The 20,095-nt window shown below is 38.8% G+C and overlaps 1 protein-coding gene across 1 annotated transcript in view; it reads right to left on the reverse strand.

The window, feature by feature from the left end:
* Nucleotides 1-206: 206 nt before the first annotated feature.
* The window catches only part of NALF1 (NALCN channel auxiliary factor 1), a 761,784-nt gene continuing 741,895 nt past the window's right edge, over nucleotides 207-20,095 (reverse strand). The window contains exons 2-3 of the mRNA XM_074963418.1: nucleotides 18,446-18,617; nucleotides 207-7,044 (exon numbers count right to left, since the gene is read on the reverse strand). Of these exons, the coding sequence (XP_074819519.1) occupies nucleotides 6,749-7,044; nucleotides 18,446-18,617 (468 nt within the window). The 3' untranslated portion in view covers nucleotides 207-6,748. The remainder of the gene's footprint in view (nucleotides 7,045-18,445; nucleotides 18,618-20,095) is intronic.

Genomic DNA, 20,095 nt, shown 5'->3' on the forward strand with positions numbered 1-20,095 from the left:
AAGAGTAGAATAATTTTAATTGCAAATCCTTTAACATCAGCATGTAATTTGTAGCTGCATAGTTCAATATGACTCTTGAAAAGACTAAAAAGCTGGGTTAAAAAAAATCCCTAAAAACAAAAAAGCAGCTTTGCAAAACTACATAAGGGGTGTCTTTAACAGGTTAAAAAAATTGCAACTAAAAAAAAATCCTAAATTTTTATTTTCACTTGTACCAGTGAAAATATTTTAGAATCTTTTCAATATTTTTTCTTTTGTACTTATAATCCTGTGTAAGTTTTTGCATATTCAAACCCTGAATGAAGCTTGTTAGGTTTCAGAAAAAAAAGGTGTATCAAATCAAGCTCAAAGCTTTGGCTCAATGTAACCTTTGCATAGAGCTGCAGCTAATTATTAGACCCACCACTTGGACAAACCTTTGAAATATTGTATTCTTTCTGTTGTGCACCTGCTTACTTATCTTCTTATCATGCAAGTGCTCAGAAGGTGTTTGGGCCTGATCCAGAGGTCCTTGAAATCAATGGGAAAATTTACATTGAATTCAGTGGGCTTTGGACCATGCCATTAATCCTGGCCCTATTGAAGTCAAACGCAAGAGTCCCATTGACTTCAATGGGACTTGGATTACAGAGGGAGAGGAAAAAATGAAAAGACAAAATCATAAAATTTTCAAAGTTCAAAAAGTTCAAAATCTTTTTTGCAAGCACAGCAGCCATGATGGCTGCTGAAATATAAAGTAGAAGAACATTACATCTTAAAATTACTTTTTATTTTTCAGAGGGCTATTAAGGCTAAAGCATGTTCCAGACCAGGCAGCTGACTCTGTCAGAGACAGAAAAAGAAAAGAAGCCAGGAGAAAGGAAAAAAACAGTCTAGTTTAATTATTTTTAACCACCTTCTCCAAAGTATCATTATTTCAGTATGGGCCTGCCCCTGTAGGGTGCTATGTACTCTCAACACTCAATTAAGTAATGATAGTTAAAAGTTGTCAGCACCACACAGGACTGAGCCCTATTTGCAGTATTCCCAATATAATATATAGAGAATACTGTAATATTGAGATAATGCTATCTAATTATGGAACATGTGACCATATTACATGCGGCGAACTCCCTGTTGGAAGAGTTTGATGTTTGAGGAAAGCAGAAGACTCTTAAGATAGGAACTGTTAGTGACATTCCCACCCACATGCTGAGGACCTGTACAAGGCCTACATGCCACCTAAATCCCATTTAAGACCTATAGTGAGGTCTTAGGTCCCAAATCAGCAAAATACTTAAAATATGTCTAACTTTAAGCATGAGAATCCCAATGATATCTTAAGTGGGGCCTTAAACGAGACTTAAGATGTGCAGAGGCCTAGTACTGGTCCTCTGCACAAGGAGAAAGTTCACCCTGTGTGAGTCATAGAGAGGGGGTTAGTTTTGGGAGAGTGAGAGAGACTGGGAACTCAGACTGATGCACAAAACAGCAATTTGAATCCTCTCACTTCTGGTTCTTCATTAACACTCTCTGGGCTGCTGACATTCTCATAAACTGAACGGAATATTAGGCCAATGTTCAGCAAAAGTCAAGGTTTAAAGTGAAAGACTCGAAAAAATTTGAAAGAAGCTAAGATGAGAGAGGAGCATGGAATGAGCATCAAAGTGTTCATTAAGAAAACCCTGCAAACTCACATTTTATTTTCACATTATAAAATAGTTATATGTCCCCAAAATTCTCCTTTGCAATACACATTCCATAGTGTGACTATGAATCAGAGAGAAGAATTTCACCCTATATGTTACCTTCTTACCCACTGGCTTTTTTTTAACATACAGTATGCCTGTATGCTGGACACTCTTGGAAACCTTATATTTATATCTATATATAGATATTTATATTCATATATAGATCCATATCTATATATGCATCTATCTGACTATTGATGTACTGTATATTTTTAAAGAAACCTAGTTTGCTTGCCAGATGGGTTTCCCCAGGTTGTCCCTGCTCTATATTTGCTTTTTATACCATCATACACTATAGGTTTTTTCACATATACAGACCAGTCTTAATAATTAACAACAATGCTGGAAAATTCAGAAGTGTCTTATTCAAGCCTTTGCTCAGGGTTTTGCTGTTGTTTTTTGAAAATTCTTGCAAGTAAAAACCACAAATTGTATTTATTTAGGCTTTATCCCAAGGCTACTAATATTAACCACCATATCACCATTACCAAATATCCAACTGATACATCCCACTCACATTCACTTTCCAAACTTCCAAAATCTCTTGCTACCTCAGAACTGCTGTTTAATTTCCCCTCAGTAACAGAGAAATTTCTGTTAGTCTGTGCTCCATGCAGTGGATTTAGTTTTGACATGAGCTTGCTACCAAACTAATAAAGAAAATGGAACCATTCACAGTATACCATTTATCGATATATAATTAAGTGTTAGCCCATTAGGGACCAATCCTGCAGTCTTTACTTAGACACATTGCTGGAGTAAAGACTACATGATCAGAAATTTAGACCCAGACTCTGCAATGAGCTCTCAGTGGATAGACCCTGTGCCCTCATGGAGTTCCAGTGAAGTCAATGGGGCTCCAAGAAGAGCCAGAGTTCCATCTACAAAGAGTTCACTGAAGGGCTGGGCATTTTTAAGTTATACAGTGAAACCTGCAGTGAGGAACACCTCCAGTGAGACCGTCCCCGACCATTTCAATTTCTCTCTAAGGTTTCTAGTATAATTTTGTTTGACCTTTAATTAACTACCTCTGCTAGGCAAATTATTTTTGCTTGCGCTTTGGGTAGTCACTTAAGACAGGTTTCACTGTGTACATGCACGTGTGTGTGGTGTCTTCAGTTATAATGATAAGCAGATGTGCTTTCTGCTTCAATGCAATACTTAGGGCAAGGCCATTCACAATATATAGATACATAGAAAGCAGGAAGACAAAGTCCTTATCCCTCCACTTTGTAATAACAGAATATAATTATATTGATTAGGTGTTGAGACCAACACCAGATACCCAATGAAACCTGCCATCTCCACTATTTGGTATACAGCTCTTTGTTCCCCTGTTTTATTAGATGAAAACTACTGTTTGACCACTCATGATGGAATTTCTTGAAAACCCATTTTTGGTGTATCTTTATTGTTCCACAGATTCATTGGCAGCCAATGGCTCTGTTTCATCAGTTATGGAGCTAGTCCTTTATTCTACATTTGTTTTTGTCGTTAAGTTATGGCGTGCAGAAGGACAGCCTTCACCTGCTATATTTGCAAAAAATGGATGCTGGCTCTTTAATGAAAGAAAAAGTCAGTATAACATATTACCAAATGTAAATGCAATAAGAAATAACATATAGCTCTGGTTATGTTATATGACATTTGGTTGAGCAGTATTAACATATTGCACAAACTGTGGATTTTCCCTGTTGCAGAAAATAAGACAATAAAAGACATGGGGAAAATCTGTTCCATATGACTGCAAAATAAATATTATTCTATTCTTTCTTTCTTCTTTTTTTTTTGTCACTTGCTTGAAGAATTATTTTAGTGTTATCTTTTCTTTTTTAAGCCAGTTCTTTATCATGTATGTAATAGGCATACACTACAAGGAGAAATGGAACAAGATGGCAGTTACAGCAGTGGCAAGATGCAAATTTATTCTGGCAAAAAAAGTAAGATGTGCACAATATCAAGCATGCTTAAGCTTGTGCCAGGAAAACTATTACGAAGGAGGAGTGGACGAAATGAAATTTTGCATCATACATGATTACGTGTTGCTTAACTTCATAAAAGAGTCTTTGTCTACTTGTGATTTCCTAGTTGTCACCAAGAGAAGCTTCAGACCACACTGCTGGAGTGGAAATACCTTGTTGGAATGGTAACAAATATCACAGCAGTAGTCACCCCAAGAACATTATTTTTTTTTTTAAACAAAAGAAATAGAAAAGAAAAAAAAAAGACAGAGAGAATTCACAGACCATTTAACTGCAGGCACTAACTCGGGGTGGGGATAAGGGGAGTATTTTATTACATTTTATACTTAATGATTAAGACTCTGTAATTGCTTCCTGCTCTGTTTTACCCAACTTTAATTTGGCTGTTTTATGCATGTGATGATGTCGCCACTGTTTTTTCTCAGCTGTCTTTCTCCCCATATTGTATGACATATGTTACTGAGTGTAGCCAAGCAGTGGAGGAGTCATCTTTCTCACTGACACCAGTTGAAAACACCTTTAAAGAAAAACTAAAGGGGAGAGAGTGACAGAGAGGGAGGAAATATATTTCTTAGAGATAATTTGTCACATTAGGTCACCATGAGGAAAAATAGGGTTCAGTGAGTAGAAATGGTAACTCTTCTTTATACGCCAGTTTAATGGGGATGAAGAGGACTTGCTACTGTACTGGTGCAGTGTAAAAATAGATGAAAGTGATCTATGGTGTGAACAAAAATATGAAGAACATCACAGAAATAGATGTTGAATGGCCTTTGCACAGCAGAGGTAGATAAAGGTTATAACAAACTGTTTACTGACCATGTACACTTAATATAATTAAGAGGTCAGTTGAACAAGAGCTCACCTAGTAAGTGCCTTCTCAGTAATGTGACTCATAAGCTATCATACAGTACCACAGCACTGTCCAGTTATTGCTCCACTACTTTTCAGGAATATTCCCATCCTCTTCGTAATCTACATTCTACCATTAGTTAAGGCTTTTTCATTTTCATTTCTATACTTTTTTTCCACAGTTTGCATCTGTTCAATGCAATTAACACATGTGCCCCTAGCAAAAAAAGCACCATGTTTTACTGAATGGAATATATTGTGTAGGGGGAACGGAACAGGTTATGGAAACACAAATGAGCTGAAGAATTTTGCATTTTTTGGTGCTTTTTTGTATTTGCACAGATCATTTTAGGATCCTCAGTCCCAGTAATAGTAAAACACTATCAAAATAAATACTCTTGCAAAATATTTGAGCTTTTACATCTTAACAAATGCATTTTAAGCTGCTTAAGCAGTAGGGTTTCCTTCGCCTCCCTCCCCCGCAGAATTTCACAAACCATAAAATGTGAATTAAAAAATATTCCATACTTAAGTAGCAGTGATTAAATGCTCTTATAATGGAAAAAATTATCAAGGGATATTTCAAAGCTAGAAAGTAGGTAACTAAACTTTATTTGCTAAGAGAACATTTCCTATAGTTTTCCTTCATTTCCCAGCTACACAGCAAACATCTCTAAAGTGCACTTCCCAAGTGTAGTTAGAGAATAGGAAGGAATGTAAAATGTTTAAAAACAGCCCTTATTAACTTTTCCTTCCATTGATTCTATTGTAAACTCTAAAAAGCCTTTTTATAAAGCAAATACTCATACACTCAGCGGGTAAAATGTTCCCACACACACAAAAAAAAAAGCAATGGAAAAGGCAATCAGATTACTCTTCTTTCCCTTGATTACTGATAGCCTGGTGTGTTTTTTGCTGTTTCATCGCATACTTATGAAAATGGTTGACCTATTTATTAAAAAACCCATGTTCTTCAGCTGTGCTAACACATCACGTGGCATCCTTAATAACTCTAATACCTTTCAGCAACACGCAGCTTGTTAGAAAAGCAATGGATTCAAGACTGAACACACGGCTGGTACTGTTGGTGCTCAAATGCTTCTACTGGAGCTGTGTCAGAACAAAAAGGCTTCTTTTTTTCCTGAATCCCTTCGCTCCCGGACACTCTGAACCTTTGCTGGGTATGTGACTGCCGTGGAACTGAAAACGTAATTCACAACGAATGCCGATCCTTTACCTCCAGTAGGAGGAAGGCCTCCCAACTATTCAACTCGCTGAGCTTAACTGGTCTCCCATACGCTATCTAGAAAGGCTGCTCCTGTTCAACTGACCAGCGAGCAAAGGACTGGACTTCTTCTTTCGAACGGGAAGTGGAGCAACAGTTTGTCATGGATTCCCATACCTAAACATTTGTTACCCGTCCGATCCCACCTTGTAAGGAGAGCACTTGTTTGTTCAGCTAAAAGGAACCCCTCTCATGCTCCGGGTGGGCTTGCTCAGTCAGCTGGTTTGTGCAACAGTGGCAGAGGGACACCAGAATAATGTGTACCCCATTCATTGTGATTACACAGACAGAAGCAAGTGGATGTTGTCTGCTTAAGGGAGATGGGGGAGGGGGAAGGAAGAGAATGGTTTCCATGGGCGGAAAGGACAGTTAGGTTGGTGGTGGGGGCGTGTGTGTGTTTTTTTTGTAATTTTTTGTGTGTTTTTTGTTGTTGTTTTTTTTAAATTTGTTTTTGTTTTTTTTTTGTTATGCCATGGAATCACAGCAGTCATTCCTCTAGTAGAAACTGACAGGACATAAAAGACAGAACTATCAGATGAACATACACAATGAATAGAAATATATCGACAGTGAAAAGACTTAAGTTTAGCTTTGAGAAACCGTCCCAAAAATAAAATCCTGTATTAACAAGTGCAAAAAAAAAAACAAAAAAAGAAACTCCAAACATTAAAACACAGTGTATAAAATGGTGTGAGAAATTTAAGTCACCATATAGCCTTTTAGTCAATAAAAAGCTTGTGTTCATGTGTCCTTGTTTGGATTGTTGCCCATCCTTTTAATTTTACCCAGAAGGCCTTTCAAGAAGTGAATTGAGGGTAAAAGCACCCAGTCTCTGTTATATTTGACTGTAGTACACATGGGCCTGTTGTGTGTCTATCGTTTGACATGTATCCTTTCTTTTATTCCTCGTTAGTTGAATTATCTTCCAAAGTTGTTATGCCTCCAAAGCCCAGTCCTGTTGAGTTCTGTGCTGCTGAGACTGTAAGTACTGTATGCAAGAGAATTAATACAAGAACACACAGTTTAAGTCTGCTGTTACACAGTCTTGATGCTGATGAAACTGTGAGCGATGTCCTGTGACACATCGATGAGTCACTTGTTTTTATAGTCCCTTTGGATTGATTATCTGGTAATAGTCCCCATCTGACATCACAGCATTCTGGTTCTGCATTGGTTGGATAATTTTCATAGAGCCCTGTAGGATAAATACAACAGAAAATTAATTTCATTAACAGACTGAAGGGCAGATGTTGGTAGTTCTCAGAAATGAACTTCTCTAGACGAAGCCATTCCAGGTCTGAGCGTAAGTTCAGGGCTCATGTAGTTCTTGCCTTCCTGGGTTATAAGAGTTGTTGAGGTAATACTTTTAGTCTATCAAAGGGGAGAATCAAAGAACTAGCAGCCAAACAATATTTTCATAAAAGTATGGAATTGAGTGTCATTCTGGAAAAATGTGGGTTACAGTGAAAAAGCAATAACTCAAGTATACCAGTCAGAATAACCTAACATTTAAAGTCCCTTCCTTGGGGTACTGATAAATCTATTCCTAAGGATGGGTTTGTGTTAATGAGGGAGTTCTCAAACTTTGGACCCCCTTTCCACAAAACATTAATTCTATAAACCATTTTGAAAGTTCTTATTGAACAATGAACATGTCCTAATAATATCACGGTGAGTGGGAAGGTAGACATTAAAGGCCAAATCTTCAGCTGGTGTAAACTGGTGCGTAACACTTCACCACAAAACTTTCTAAACCCATCAGCTTGCAATTGTTCCCCATCCACTTTCAGATCCTACCCCAACAAGTTCCTCTGATTCGGTTCTTCTTTTCTTAACACCGCCAAAAGGGAAACAAAAAAAGAACCCATAGTCACTGGATCTCCTGAAATTTCTTGGTAGATAACTAGGCCTTCACTTTGAACTGGTCTGGACTAATCAATTTGACATAATTTGTGTATTTTGGAATAATTATTTCTATATTTCTGACATTATTATAGATTAGATCAGAAATGTCATAGTGTGCTATTTACTTCCCACAAATCTGCTTTACAGAAGAGTCAAGAGAACACAGTTCAGAGTTGGCATTACAAGTCCAAGAATGTCTAATGAATGATCAGAGATCTTGTCTTGATTTAAAATCATGTTGTAATAAAACATTTTGTTCAGCATTATATCAGCAATTCACACACATGACAGCTTGAGGTATTGCTAGAAATTAACTTACCAGTAATGAAGTATTAGGATCAGGCCCTTCTGAAGGGCTAAACAACTGTTACTGTTTATAGATTAAACTATCTTCTAGAAAAATGTTTGTTTTGTCTAAAAAATACTGCCAATTACACAGCGTTCCTCGGGAACTAGCATATAGACGTGTAGGCGTATCTTAATGTGCTCAGGCCCAAACTTTATACTGTTGGCATTTCATTAACTCCTTGTACAGAAGATATTAGCACAGCATAACATAAGATAAAACCTAGCCCTTTCAGCCAATACTTCTACGGTATAGATATGCTACTAAACAGAAGAGTTTACTCAATGCACTGGTAAATATAAGTTAAATCTGAGGTGGCATATTTTATATTCACATCCAAGTAAACAATGCTATAGTGTGTTATGTTAAAAAGCGGGTCTGCATTTATCTGTGTTTTTAAAGCTTCTTTGAACTCTTTGGAAACTAGAATAGGCTCTTGGCTTTCCTGTAGTGCTCACACTCAGGATTTGCTCCATAAGTGTTCAGCAGTCCACTTCTCTAGTTGCCTAAAATGTGGAGTCAGGTGCTTACCTTTGGTTACCCGGATTTGAAAATTTTGCATTCTTACCTTTATCAGTACCACTCATGTTTAATGTTTTCTTAAGATACTCTGCTGTGATTTGGAAACACGTCAGTATTTTTTCTTGCCTATACTAAGAAACAGTCTCATTTTTAACTTTAGGTATTCTGTGGATCATTCTATGGCATACATAAGTTAATATTGATAAAAAATCCTTGGTAACTGTACTTCTATAAAGAAAATACCTTAAAATGGAGGAAATTATGAAAACAGCTCTGTACCTGCAGTAGCTCAAACTATTAGCTGTAATTGAAGAGACACAGAATATTGTTCATGCTTTGATCCCACTGCTGCTTGTTTACCATTCCAACTATATTTCCTGATTTTCTTGTTTTTGGAAAACACAGACTTACTTTGAAACCAAAGGCCATCTATACAAGTTAGCCATCAAAAAGATATTTAAATACTTCATGAACACTATAAGTACATTGGTAGAAGCAACTCCATAAGTGGCATTGGTTTTTTTTCCCTAACAATTAAAATTCTTCTCTTCCTCAATTCAGCAATTTAACTTAGTCTCTGCATGTACAGTGACATATTTAATAATTTATTAATTCCAGAATTACATCTAAATAGAATAACAATTAAATTTTCTATACTATTTAGATAATCTAGCCACCAACTTTCCCAGTGAAAACAATGAAAGATCACTACAGATTTTTTGACCCTAAGTATCACTTTTGGTTTCGTGTAGCTAAATTAGCATAGCCATACTCTCTACAAATTCTAAAGTTTATACACATTTGAATCACCATGACACCTGTCAGACTGGCCGCATTTGAAACTGTAAAACTGAACAGAAAAAAGACATTTCCCTTATTCATCACTGCATTTTATATCTGTACCAAGAGAAGCCAATCTACCTTATGGAATCCAATATGTGCTTCCATTTTTTGACACAACCTCCCTGGGTGCACAGCTTCCCTCTCTGCCTTTGTCACTTACATACATAGTTCCTTACCCCATCCCTCGTCCTATCCGCCTTTGGAGTTTTGCCCCCATTCCCACTTTCAGGGGCCTCCCAAAGTTCACCAGCAGGAGTTTCAGTCTGAGGAAACTGCTAAGGTTCACTAATTTTCAACATAATACCGGCCACTCCGCACCTGCAATTCCTGAAAAGGTACATCTGAAAGCAAACTCTTAGCTATAACCACATCATTTTCCACAAACAAATGACACATGATAGACTTCAGCATTGCACATATGTCTGTAGGGAATAACTAACTATAGCTGAGGTCAGCATTAAGGATGGATATTTTAATGTGATTAGGTTAATGGAGATTTTAGTGTGATTAAATTAAATGTGTTCAGTTTTAACTGAGTCAAGTTAAAAAGGAATTATAAGCTACTACACTTTACAAAGAAAGAGCTACTGGGAGACAAACAAGAGGCATAAAATGCGTTCACATACAGAATTTGAAGTCATTTGGGACAATGTTCCCTCAATTCCTTTCAGTAGGAGTTGCGGGTGCACATCTCCTCTCATGATTTGGTCCTCACAATTTTACTTGTAAATATTTTTGAAAGCCAAAGGTTTTGAAAACGAGGGTTTTTTTCAATAAAGTTTTTTCTGTCTAACCATAAACTATGTTTTCTTCAGGACTTCTAATCCCAATCTGAGGGACAGACAAAACCTGCTCTGCCTAAAGAAGGTACACCCAAAAATAAGAGGTAACTGCAGGACCAGGTGGAGTAAGTCAGGAATGTAGCCTGAGCAATTTTGCTGTGAAGCACAGGGCAAATAATGGCTCCAGGAGTGAAACATCCACAGGTGACATCACTGCATCAGACAATGCCAGCACTTAGAGTAACATTTCCCCTTTCAGAGCAATTAATTCTGGGAAATATAGGTAGGTAAAGTAGAGAACTAGACATACCTCTTTCTTTACAATGCACTTGGACATCTTTATAGAGAAAGGTCTCAACTAAAACACCAAAACTTTTGATCTAAACTTTGTGGCCTTTGGCCCTAATTCCATGTCCTAAGCAAACAAACTAATTATTCTCAGAAAATGAGATGTTTATTGCCTGCAGCTTTGTTAAGCACATATAAGGCCTGATTCTTCTACATTTATGCCAGTGAACATCCACTCACGCAAGTATTCTGACTGCAGGAGGACTACTCACAGAAATTCTCACTGCTGTGAGAAAGGGTTGCACAATCTGAGTTCTTAGTGAAAAAGTAACAGATTCAAGAATATATGGAAAGGATTCAGGAAAACATTAAAAAACAGCATCTAATAAACTACAGCAACAGTTTGGACTTTGAGAGTCCCCTGCCACACTGCACCTAAATAAACTTCCACCATACAGTGTCATTGCAGGATGATATATGAACTGGTATTTAAATTAAATTTCTGTGGACAGTATTTGTACTATCAAGCATGTCCACTGGCCCAAATGGACAGAAAAGAATAATCTGCAATCTGTGGCTCGGATAACCCGTCACAATGGGTAGGATTAGATATCTAGAATGTACGCCTCTATCTTTTTAGCCTGGTGATGGCTATATTAGCATTTTCTTAAAATGGAATGAGAGAGAATGGAAAAGATTTTAAGCGCTTGCTTAAATTCGGTCTGGAAGTCAGCTTTCCTTGATCTTATCCAGATGGTCTTCTACATTTCCAGATTGCTGTGTCTGCGATACACTAATGCTTCTGTCTGGATATACATTTTATAATCTGAACTATACAAAATGTAATAAAATGAAATGTAAACCAAATCTTTTTTTAAAACAAAGAAGTTAGTCTTCCTTCAGACAGATTATTTTTAAACCAATGAAGAAGTTGTTTTCCTGTTCTAAGAACTAATTTGCCTTTCAAGATTCCATTCAAACTACAAGCTTGATGAAGTTTTGTTTGTTTGTTTTTTAATTTGCCAATGCACAGAGGAGTCTGGCAGGCTGTTTCAGGCAGTTGTCCCTGGGGCATTTTCCCTTTGTGTGTGTGCGCTGGGAGAAGGGAATGAACACACTGTTATTCTATGCAATACTTACACCATTTTTATAAAAAAACATATAAGGCCAGATTCTTTGATGGTGTAAATCAGTGTGGCACCACTGCAGTCAATGGAGCTTCAGTGACTCATAACAGCTAAAGGTCTGTCCCCAAAAGCTATGGAATAAACTAATTTTTACTTTCTTTTTTGGTGCGCCTTGTGCTGAGAAAAGAGGAGGAGGAATACATAGACTGCTTCTAACCCAAATCAGGCTAGAACACAATCATTGGTAAAAGGTATTTAACATTGTTGAGTGTATTGTAGAAAGGGTAAATGTGATACACATTTGAAAAAACAACTTACATACTGTACTATTGCTTTGCAGTTTCTGGACATCACAGAAGCCCACATCCTAACTTACTATGATTCGAGAAAAGTGAGTTTACAACCAGAAATGATATTCTTAAGAAAGGGAAAATGCCAGATGGATGGTGTAAAAGCTTTATTTTTTAACATAAAGGAAACATTACTCCCTGTGCTAATTATTGTCCAGTGAATCTGACATCACATGCTATGAAAGTATGGGAGAAGATTACTGAAAAGTATCTGTGTTGAACGGTTGAAATTTGGAAGTGTCAGTATGGATTCAGGACAAGACGACGCATGAAGGATGACATGTTTGCATTATGAATGCTCATGGATAAGTTCAGAGAAAGGAGATGGCAACTGGGCATGGTCTTTGAGGACCTGGAGAAAGTGTACGATCATGTACCAAGAGAACAAGTTTGATGGAGTTTGTGACTGAGAGATGTGCCAGAAGGCTATGTCCATCTTATCCAGGATATATATGATGGAGTGACTACTTTAGTCAAAACTAAATGGGGCTACACTACAGAATTTTCAGTACATGTTGGCCTGATTAGGGGGTCAGAATTCAGCCCCTTTTAATTTGCAGTTGTTTTGGGTGCGATAAGTGAAAATATATGAAGGGAGCTGCCTTGGAACATGCTGTTTGCTGATGACTTAGTAATATGCATAGAAGATTTTGAGACCCTGCAAGCCAGTTTTGAACAATGGTAACACAGTTTTGAGTGGGCTGGACTTAGAGTGAACATTGGTAAGTCTGAGGCTATGATAACTGAGGGAGGAGGACTCACCCTAAAGGATATCACAGGCAGAGAACTTAAAAGAGTGAAAGAATTTAAATACCTAGGATCAATGGTTCCTGATGATGCTGCCCTCCTGGCATCATACTAAAGCTGTTTGGTGCAAATGATGCAAGCTGCCCCCAGTTCTCCGTGACAAAAAGATGCCAGTAAAGGTAAAAGGTAGAATGTATGTATAAAGCTGTAATTTGACCCATCTTACTGTATAGAACAGAAACTTGATCCGCCACAAGAAAGGAAATCAGTGGCAATGAAGTTGTTGAGATAGTCAAATGGTTGGACACGCCATGATGGGAAACAACATGAGGTTGTAAGGGGCCTAATTTGGGTTGCTTCAGTTGAAGACAAGTTGAGAGAGGCTAGGCTAGGCTACATGGGTATAGACCTAGCTATTGGAGACTGGAGAGCTATACTGGTAGGATGGCTCTTGCAATTACTATGGATGGAAGACAACCAGAGGGAAGGCCAAAGACTCGATACATAGATCAGATATCAACAAACCTTAGAGCAATTGGATGAGGCTGCCTGTGATGGGGTGCACTCAGGATGGGGAAGGGTTAACTCCTCACTGTGGGCTGAGGACACCATGCCCCCATGTCCCTTCTGGGCATGCTCGAGATGTAGCACCAGTATAAGTGGGAGCAGCCAGCTCAGTTGGGGCTAGTCGCTGGAGAGGAAGGATGCATGGTGCAGGCTCCAGCTCAGGAGCTGGAGACACTGAGATTCAAGCAGGTACCCAGGAACCTGAGGATGCCACTCGGAGGTCGCCACTATCAGGGTCCTGAGCTGAGAACTGGTGGAACAAGGAGGGGCCAAGTCTCCCTACAATGGCTGCCCCCCTCTGGGTGGCGGCCCAACCCGATTGACTCCAGTCCCTAAGCCTAACTGCCCTGCAGACAAGAGCGAACCTATTAATTCTGGCCACTAGGCCAGACTGCCCTGTGTGGCAGGGTGTTACTATTGACTCTGGCAGCTAGGCCTTACTACCCTGTGAGGCAGGGTGTTGGTATTGGATCTGGCCATTAGGCATCACTGCCCTGGACGTCCAGGTATTGTTATTGACTTTGGCTACTAGGCCCCATTGCCCTGGGAGTCAGGGTGTTGCTAGTGCTAGGCCTTACCGCCCGGGAGCCAGACTACTGTACCACTTTCAGGGGTGTGATTTGTCTTGTGTACCCGAAGTTTCACCTCACTTAAAAACTACTTGCTTACAAAAATCAGACATAGAAATATAAAAGTGTCACAGCCACACTGTTACTGAAAAATTGCTGACTTTCTCATTTTGTCTGTATAAAATTTTAATTTGTACTGAATTCGCTAGTGCTTTTTATGTATCTGTTGTAAAATTAGGCAAATACCTAGATGAGTTGATGTACCCCCTGCAAGACCTCTGTTTACCCCCAGAGGTACATGTACCCCTGGTTGAGAACCAATGCTTTGGGGGACACAGAAGTATAAGACATTGGCAGTCCATGTAATTTAAAGAAACCTTTAAATTGCTCTAAATGATGCTGGAGGACTAGCACAATATTCAGCCAGGGTAGGGCCGAAAGAGTACAAAGGGCGCCTTGCACCTCCACTGCTGAACTTTTCTGTATGATTCTCAGTCACAAGTGAAGATCTAACCCATTAGATTTTAGAACTCAAAATGCGACCACTTTTTTAAGAACACGGAGAAGCAGTTTAAATACGTACAGCCGGATGTTCTAGCAATAGAATGATTCGGAAAGTGTTACGGGTAAGAATTGCTAGTGCCTCTTTTCTTCCCATCTGACCCTTCCAAGGAAATACCTGTCCTTAATTCCCTGCAGTGCTTTGCTCACTGGAACATCATGCTCTGGAAAAGTAAGGGGAATCCCTATATTATAGATAACACAAAGTTGCTTTTCAGGCAGGTTTAGATACATAATATTTATTCCTTCCTGTTTAAAACCAGTAAACCACTGGGCTTGTCTTAAGATGTGGAGATGTCTCCTTTTCCCCACTAGGTGTCTCCCCTACTCTATCAAAAGTCACAGTTTATGGATAGTGTCAGAGGGGTAGCCGTGTTAGTCTGGATCTGTAAAAGCGGCAAAGAGTCCTGTGGCACCTTATAGACTAACAGACGTATTGGAGCATAAGCTTTCATGGGTGAATACCCATTTCGTCGGATGCATGTAGTGGAAATTTCCAGAGGCAGGTATAAATATGCAAGCAAGAATCAGGCTAGGGATAACGAGGTTAGTTCAATCAGGGAGGATGAGGCCCTCTTCTAGCAGTTGAGGAGGATACTAATGGTTAAAACCTTGTATAGCAATCACAGTTCACAGTATTTTGAGTAAAAAAGCCCTCTGTATCCTCTTATCTAGGCACAGTTACAAAGCAGCATGTAACATTAATATTTTCATCTCGGGCTATGTACTGCATTCAATATCAGATAAAAACAGTAACCACCAATACACCTTTTCAGCTTTGTTGGCTTCTGCAATAATACAATGAAACATCTTTCTGCAGGAGTCAATCAGTCCATCTTTCCATTTGCCCTAAATCTCTAATGGAACCTGGAGAAAACAGCCTGTTACCATGGAAAGGAAGAAGAGAAACCTCGATTGTGAAACTATTGCTCCTGAAATCTCATTAAAAAAAAACAGGGGCTCTGGAGGTCTGTCATTTCTCATAGAGAAGGTCACCCCATAAACACAGGGATTCCTTTCTTCTCCAGACAAGCTTTGGTGTAATTCAATCAGCTCCATAGCCAGTCAAAGTCCTGCCCCGCCCGAGGGCAAGCAAATCTCCAAAAATCTCCCACTAGCAAAATCAGATTCAGTTTCTGCTGGATCTCGATAAAAGTAAAAGTCAAAATCTTGCAAAAGAACCTGCCGACTTTCTCCCCGGAGGATATTGTCATAGCACACAGCAGAGTTACTCAAGCTAACGGTGCCTTGGTTTGAGAGAGTGAAGGCTTGTTGCAGAGCACTGTCCTTAAGAAATTCTTGATTATGAAACTTGCTCCCTTCCTTACCTTAGTGTGTCAGAGCCCATTTGCCTGGATCTTAAGAAAGCTTTGTAGTGGCCATGTATTTTGGGCTGGCTTGGGAAGGGGTCAGACCAAGGGATGTGATGGACAAATGAGGAGATGGAAATTTGTTTCTAAAGTGATTTTGTGGGGTGGATTGGCAGGATGGGGTACGTCTTTGTATACCGGAGTTTTATCTTTGTGCATATCTGAACTTTTTGTAAGGAGAGTTCCATGTTATGCATAAACACTTTTAAAATATGAATAAATAGTGTAAATAAAGTCTCTTTCTGCAGTCCCTAGCTTTCCCCATCTCGGGAAAATAATCCTTATTTAACTACCTCATACACACATTGGAAGTGTTCCTATTTGTAAACTGCGTTGAAGGTAAGAGAGTATTATTATCCTCCTTCATGGATGGCTACGAATCTGCAGTTCAACTTACATTCCATTCTGTCATCTTTCCCATGTGGGATAGGAATTTCTGGATTCTGTGGGGTAAAACTAGTCATTTTGCCAGAGGTTAGCAAATGACTTAGTATCAACATCCACAAAATAATAAGATATACCAGGGGAGTCCTCATGAACATTATGATCTGCCTCTCCGATTTTACAAACCAACCCAATGGTGGAAAAGCAGTGTGTCCTAGTAACATTCTAGGAGTCAGGACTCTCAGATTCTATTCTCAACTATACCACTGAGTCATCATGTGGCCCAAGGCCAGTCATATAAGACTAAATTCTCAAGGGCAGCTTCTAATTTAGGGTGCGTCAAAATTTGAGGGCCCAATGTTAAACACCTAGAACCTGATATTTATAGGTCATGAGCGCCTGCATCTTCCACTGACTTTAAATTACAATTTGGGTGCTCAGTGCCTTCAGAAATCAGGTTGTGGGCTTCTAAAGTTAGCAGCCAACGAAGTGAGGTACCCAAAAGAGAAGTGGCGTTTGAAAACTTGAGCCATTTTGTTTTCTAAATTCATCTCCCATGATGGAAATCCAAATACAACAGCATTTTGCCACTGTCCTAGCACATTACAGTATGAAATTAAGTCTACAGAGAACAGAACTGTTTTAAGTTGACAGTTGACCGAAAGATCTGGTAAATCAAACATTGTTTAATGTAACCCAAAGATTGGGTATGTCTTCCCCAAGGCCAAATGGCATATTTTCATTGCAATCCAGGTTCCCAAAAGCTGGGACGAAGCCAATGATGTTGCATCAATTGGCTTCCCCAGGGCACAACAACATATATTCAGAGTGCTAAGCTTGGACAATCCAGAGCACATACTATTCCCATACAGCTGTCTGGCATGGAGAAAGCTGTCTGATGGAATATTTTAAACTATGATCCAAACTTGGAGAACCCAGAGTACAGTCTTTGAGTGGCAGCTGACGGGGCACCATCCTGGCTAACAATCAAGAATGCAGGGGAGCAACTTTGAGGTCTGCACTCCGGGCCTGAAGAACCTAGCTTCCTTTGAGGTTTCAACCCACTGATTACCTGAAGGTTTGGGACATTCCGTGTCAGTAATTGAGTTTCATTGTGAAAAATGAGTGAAGAACAAGAAGTACACTATTTTAACCCTCAAGGTGCATTCCTAAAGGAATAGTGACATGGGTAATATTTTATCATTAAAAATATTGGGGGAACAGTACTTGCTAAAGTAACAGTACTTGCTAAAGCCTAGGAGAGCCAGACTGGGGAGATCTGCATAGGGAGCAGCTGCTCTATGACACGCTCTCCACCAGTGCCCACTGAAGCCCCTTTATTCCAAATCCACGAGTGTTGGGGTTCTGAAGGTGAGACCAGGGTACAGCCAGAGCAGGAGCATCTGTACTCTGTGGAGTGCTCCTCTCCAGACTTCCTGAACATCCTCAGAGACAGTTAGCGCTGTTCTGAACAACATTAGTTCCCACAGCTACACCACTCACCGGATGCCCAAAACATCTGCCTGGGGAGGCAATACATCTGCCAGAGGCAGTTCAGCCAACACTGGGAAAGAAGACCCATAGATCATTGTGGATGATCCTGGATCCATGGAGTCGGGAGAAGAGTTCAGCTATGAATCCTAAACTTCTGCAAATTTAGGTCCTCATATCCTCTTCGGAATCCTCCACACTCCTCCACTGTGTAGAGTTTTCTGGGCTCTCTGTCCCATGGCCAACAGGAGTATATGAAATTACCCTTGATTTTATCTTGACAGTGTCCCTTTAAAAGTTAGGAGGAGGACATGACTAGCAAATTAGCTTAATCATAGTACTGTAAATGTGTGGTAGACATAAGATGAGAGAGTGCTGCGAAAGGCAGGTGTGGCAGACACTAGCCTCACAGCTCAAGTCACTATTCTGTCTGCAATGTCTTAGTATTACATAACACAGAAGTTACCTCTTCTCACTTAAATTATTAAGCATACAAATGATTAGAATAGTTTTCTGTTGGAAATGTGCTTTTGTAAAGTTAATTACTCTGGTCACAGGTAAACTATAGAAAATGTGGCATAGAAAGTATTGATTCAATGCCTAAAACCTTTCAGAAACTCTTTGATGAAGAATTCCTTCAGGCTCTCGTACTTAAAACTATTAGGAAACAAAACATGGTTAGCCACACTCTTCAAAGTTAAGTTTGGAATGAAAACTAGTGAGACATGCTGATCTGCACTGTACCTGTACAGATGAAACTTGATAGTCCTCCATAGATGACATCATCATTGTCTGGTAATATAAATGGACACCTTGTCTGAACCTCCAAACAGTATTGCTTGCAAGGAATTCTGTTGCTGCAGTGAAACTGTGTGACTTCAAAATACTGGGAACAGAGCCAGGCTTTGTAGACAGTCTGGAAAAAGAGAAGAATCAGAAGTATAGATGGCTGACAATAGCACTGTCATTATCAGAAGCACATAGTGTACTGCACACCTACGCTGATGCTGGTTCTTAAAGCAAATTTTAAGAGAATATCACCTGAGTAAAACAAACCCATAACATATCACTACCTTCCCACTTCTGTAAAGAAATCCCCAACCAAGCCATCTAAAATGACTGATTTAAAAACATAAAACATTACTCGATCATGATTGGATTAATATTATTCTGTAATCATATTTGTGTAGAGATGTACCAGTCTCTGATGCACCTTTAAATTATACACGTCCTGTACTTTACAGATAAACTGTGGTTCTAAAAAATTTAGAAATAATTTGGAAAAAGGCACAGGAACTAAACACCAGAAGGAATTTCAAAGAGATTTATTTAATACACTCTGGCCTATTTGCTCTTCGTAATTTTACCAAATAGGGAAAAGGTCACAGTAGATGGTGCTGTTTCCCCTCAATTAAACTCCAATGCAGTCTGCAGGATTAAGGAGCACATTAGAGTGCCTGAACATCAACAGCCACAGACTAGGGGATAAAGTCAGGGAGAACATTTACATGTGATCCAGATCCAACCCATTAAAGAGTCCATCACCTGAAGCAGTAAAGCAACCCAGCCGAATAATTTATTTTAAAGCAAATTGATTTTGTTTGGTTTAGTCTTGTGGAAGGTATTTTCTTAAGACACACTATCATTCATAATGGTAACTTGAGCCTATTAGCTATACAACTGCTTCATACATGTGACCGTTCAGGAAATGCAAGAGTTGCATTTGCTGACTATCAAGTAGCCATTGTAGGGAAACACCTACGGACTGAGTCCTAAAACAATTTCCTGGTTTCCCAATACATAATTTATGTTTATTTTTAAACACATTATTTACTGGCTAAGATTATTATCTAGTTTGCTGGATAATGAAAATTTCCATTCTGTCTTCACTCAAAAATATCTGAAAGATTTAGTAACTACATTTCTTCTATCAGAGGCTGAAAAGCAATATAGTTTAACTGATTATTTCTCCTCTTTCTATACCTGTTTTTAATAAAAAAAGGAAAACTGAGATTATAAAGTTTAAACACTGAAAATTCAATAGCTGATCCTTCAAAGGACTAATTTGCTAGAGAGTTTGGTTCAATGTAGGCATGTTTCATCTTATCAGTTATAGTTTTTATTAGTGTCAGTAAAATTTTAAGTTCTATAATTATTTCCAAGGTGGTAGTTCCAGAACCACAAAGCTATTATTTTTAGAATATTTGCAATGGCAGCAGATATGGCAAGGTTTTTACGTGACAACTGAAAATAGCGTCACTAATCTGTGGTTTATGTTAACCCCTTTGTAGTAGCTTTTAGCTATTATATCGTGAAGAAAAAATATTTTCATTACAAATTCACTTGTAACTGCTTACATGGAGTATATTCACAATAAATTATTATCATGCCAGC

Source organism: Natator depressus, chromosome 1 (genome assembly GCF_965152275.1).
Source record: "Natator depressus isolate rNatDep1 chromosome 1, rNatDep2.hap1, whole genome shotgun sequence".
Taxonomy (NCBI): domain Eukaryota; kingdom Metazoa; phylum Chordata; order Testudines; family Cheloniidae; genus Natator; species Natator depressus.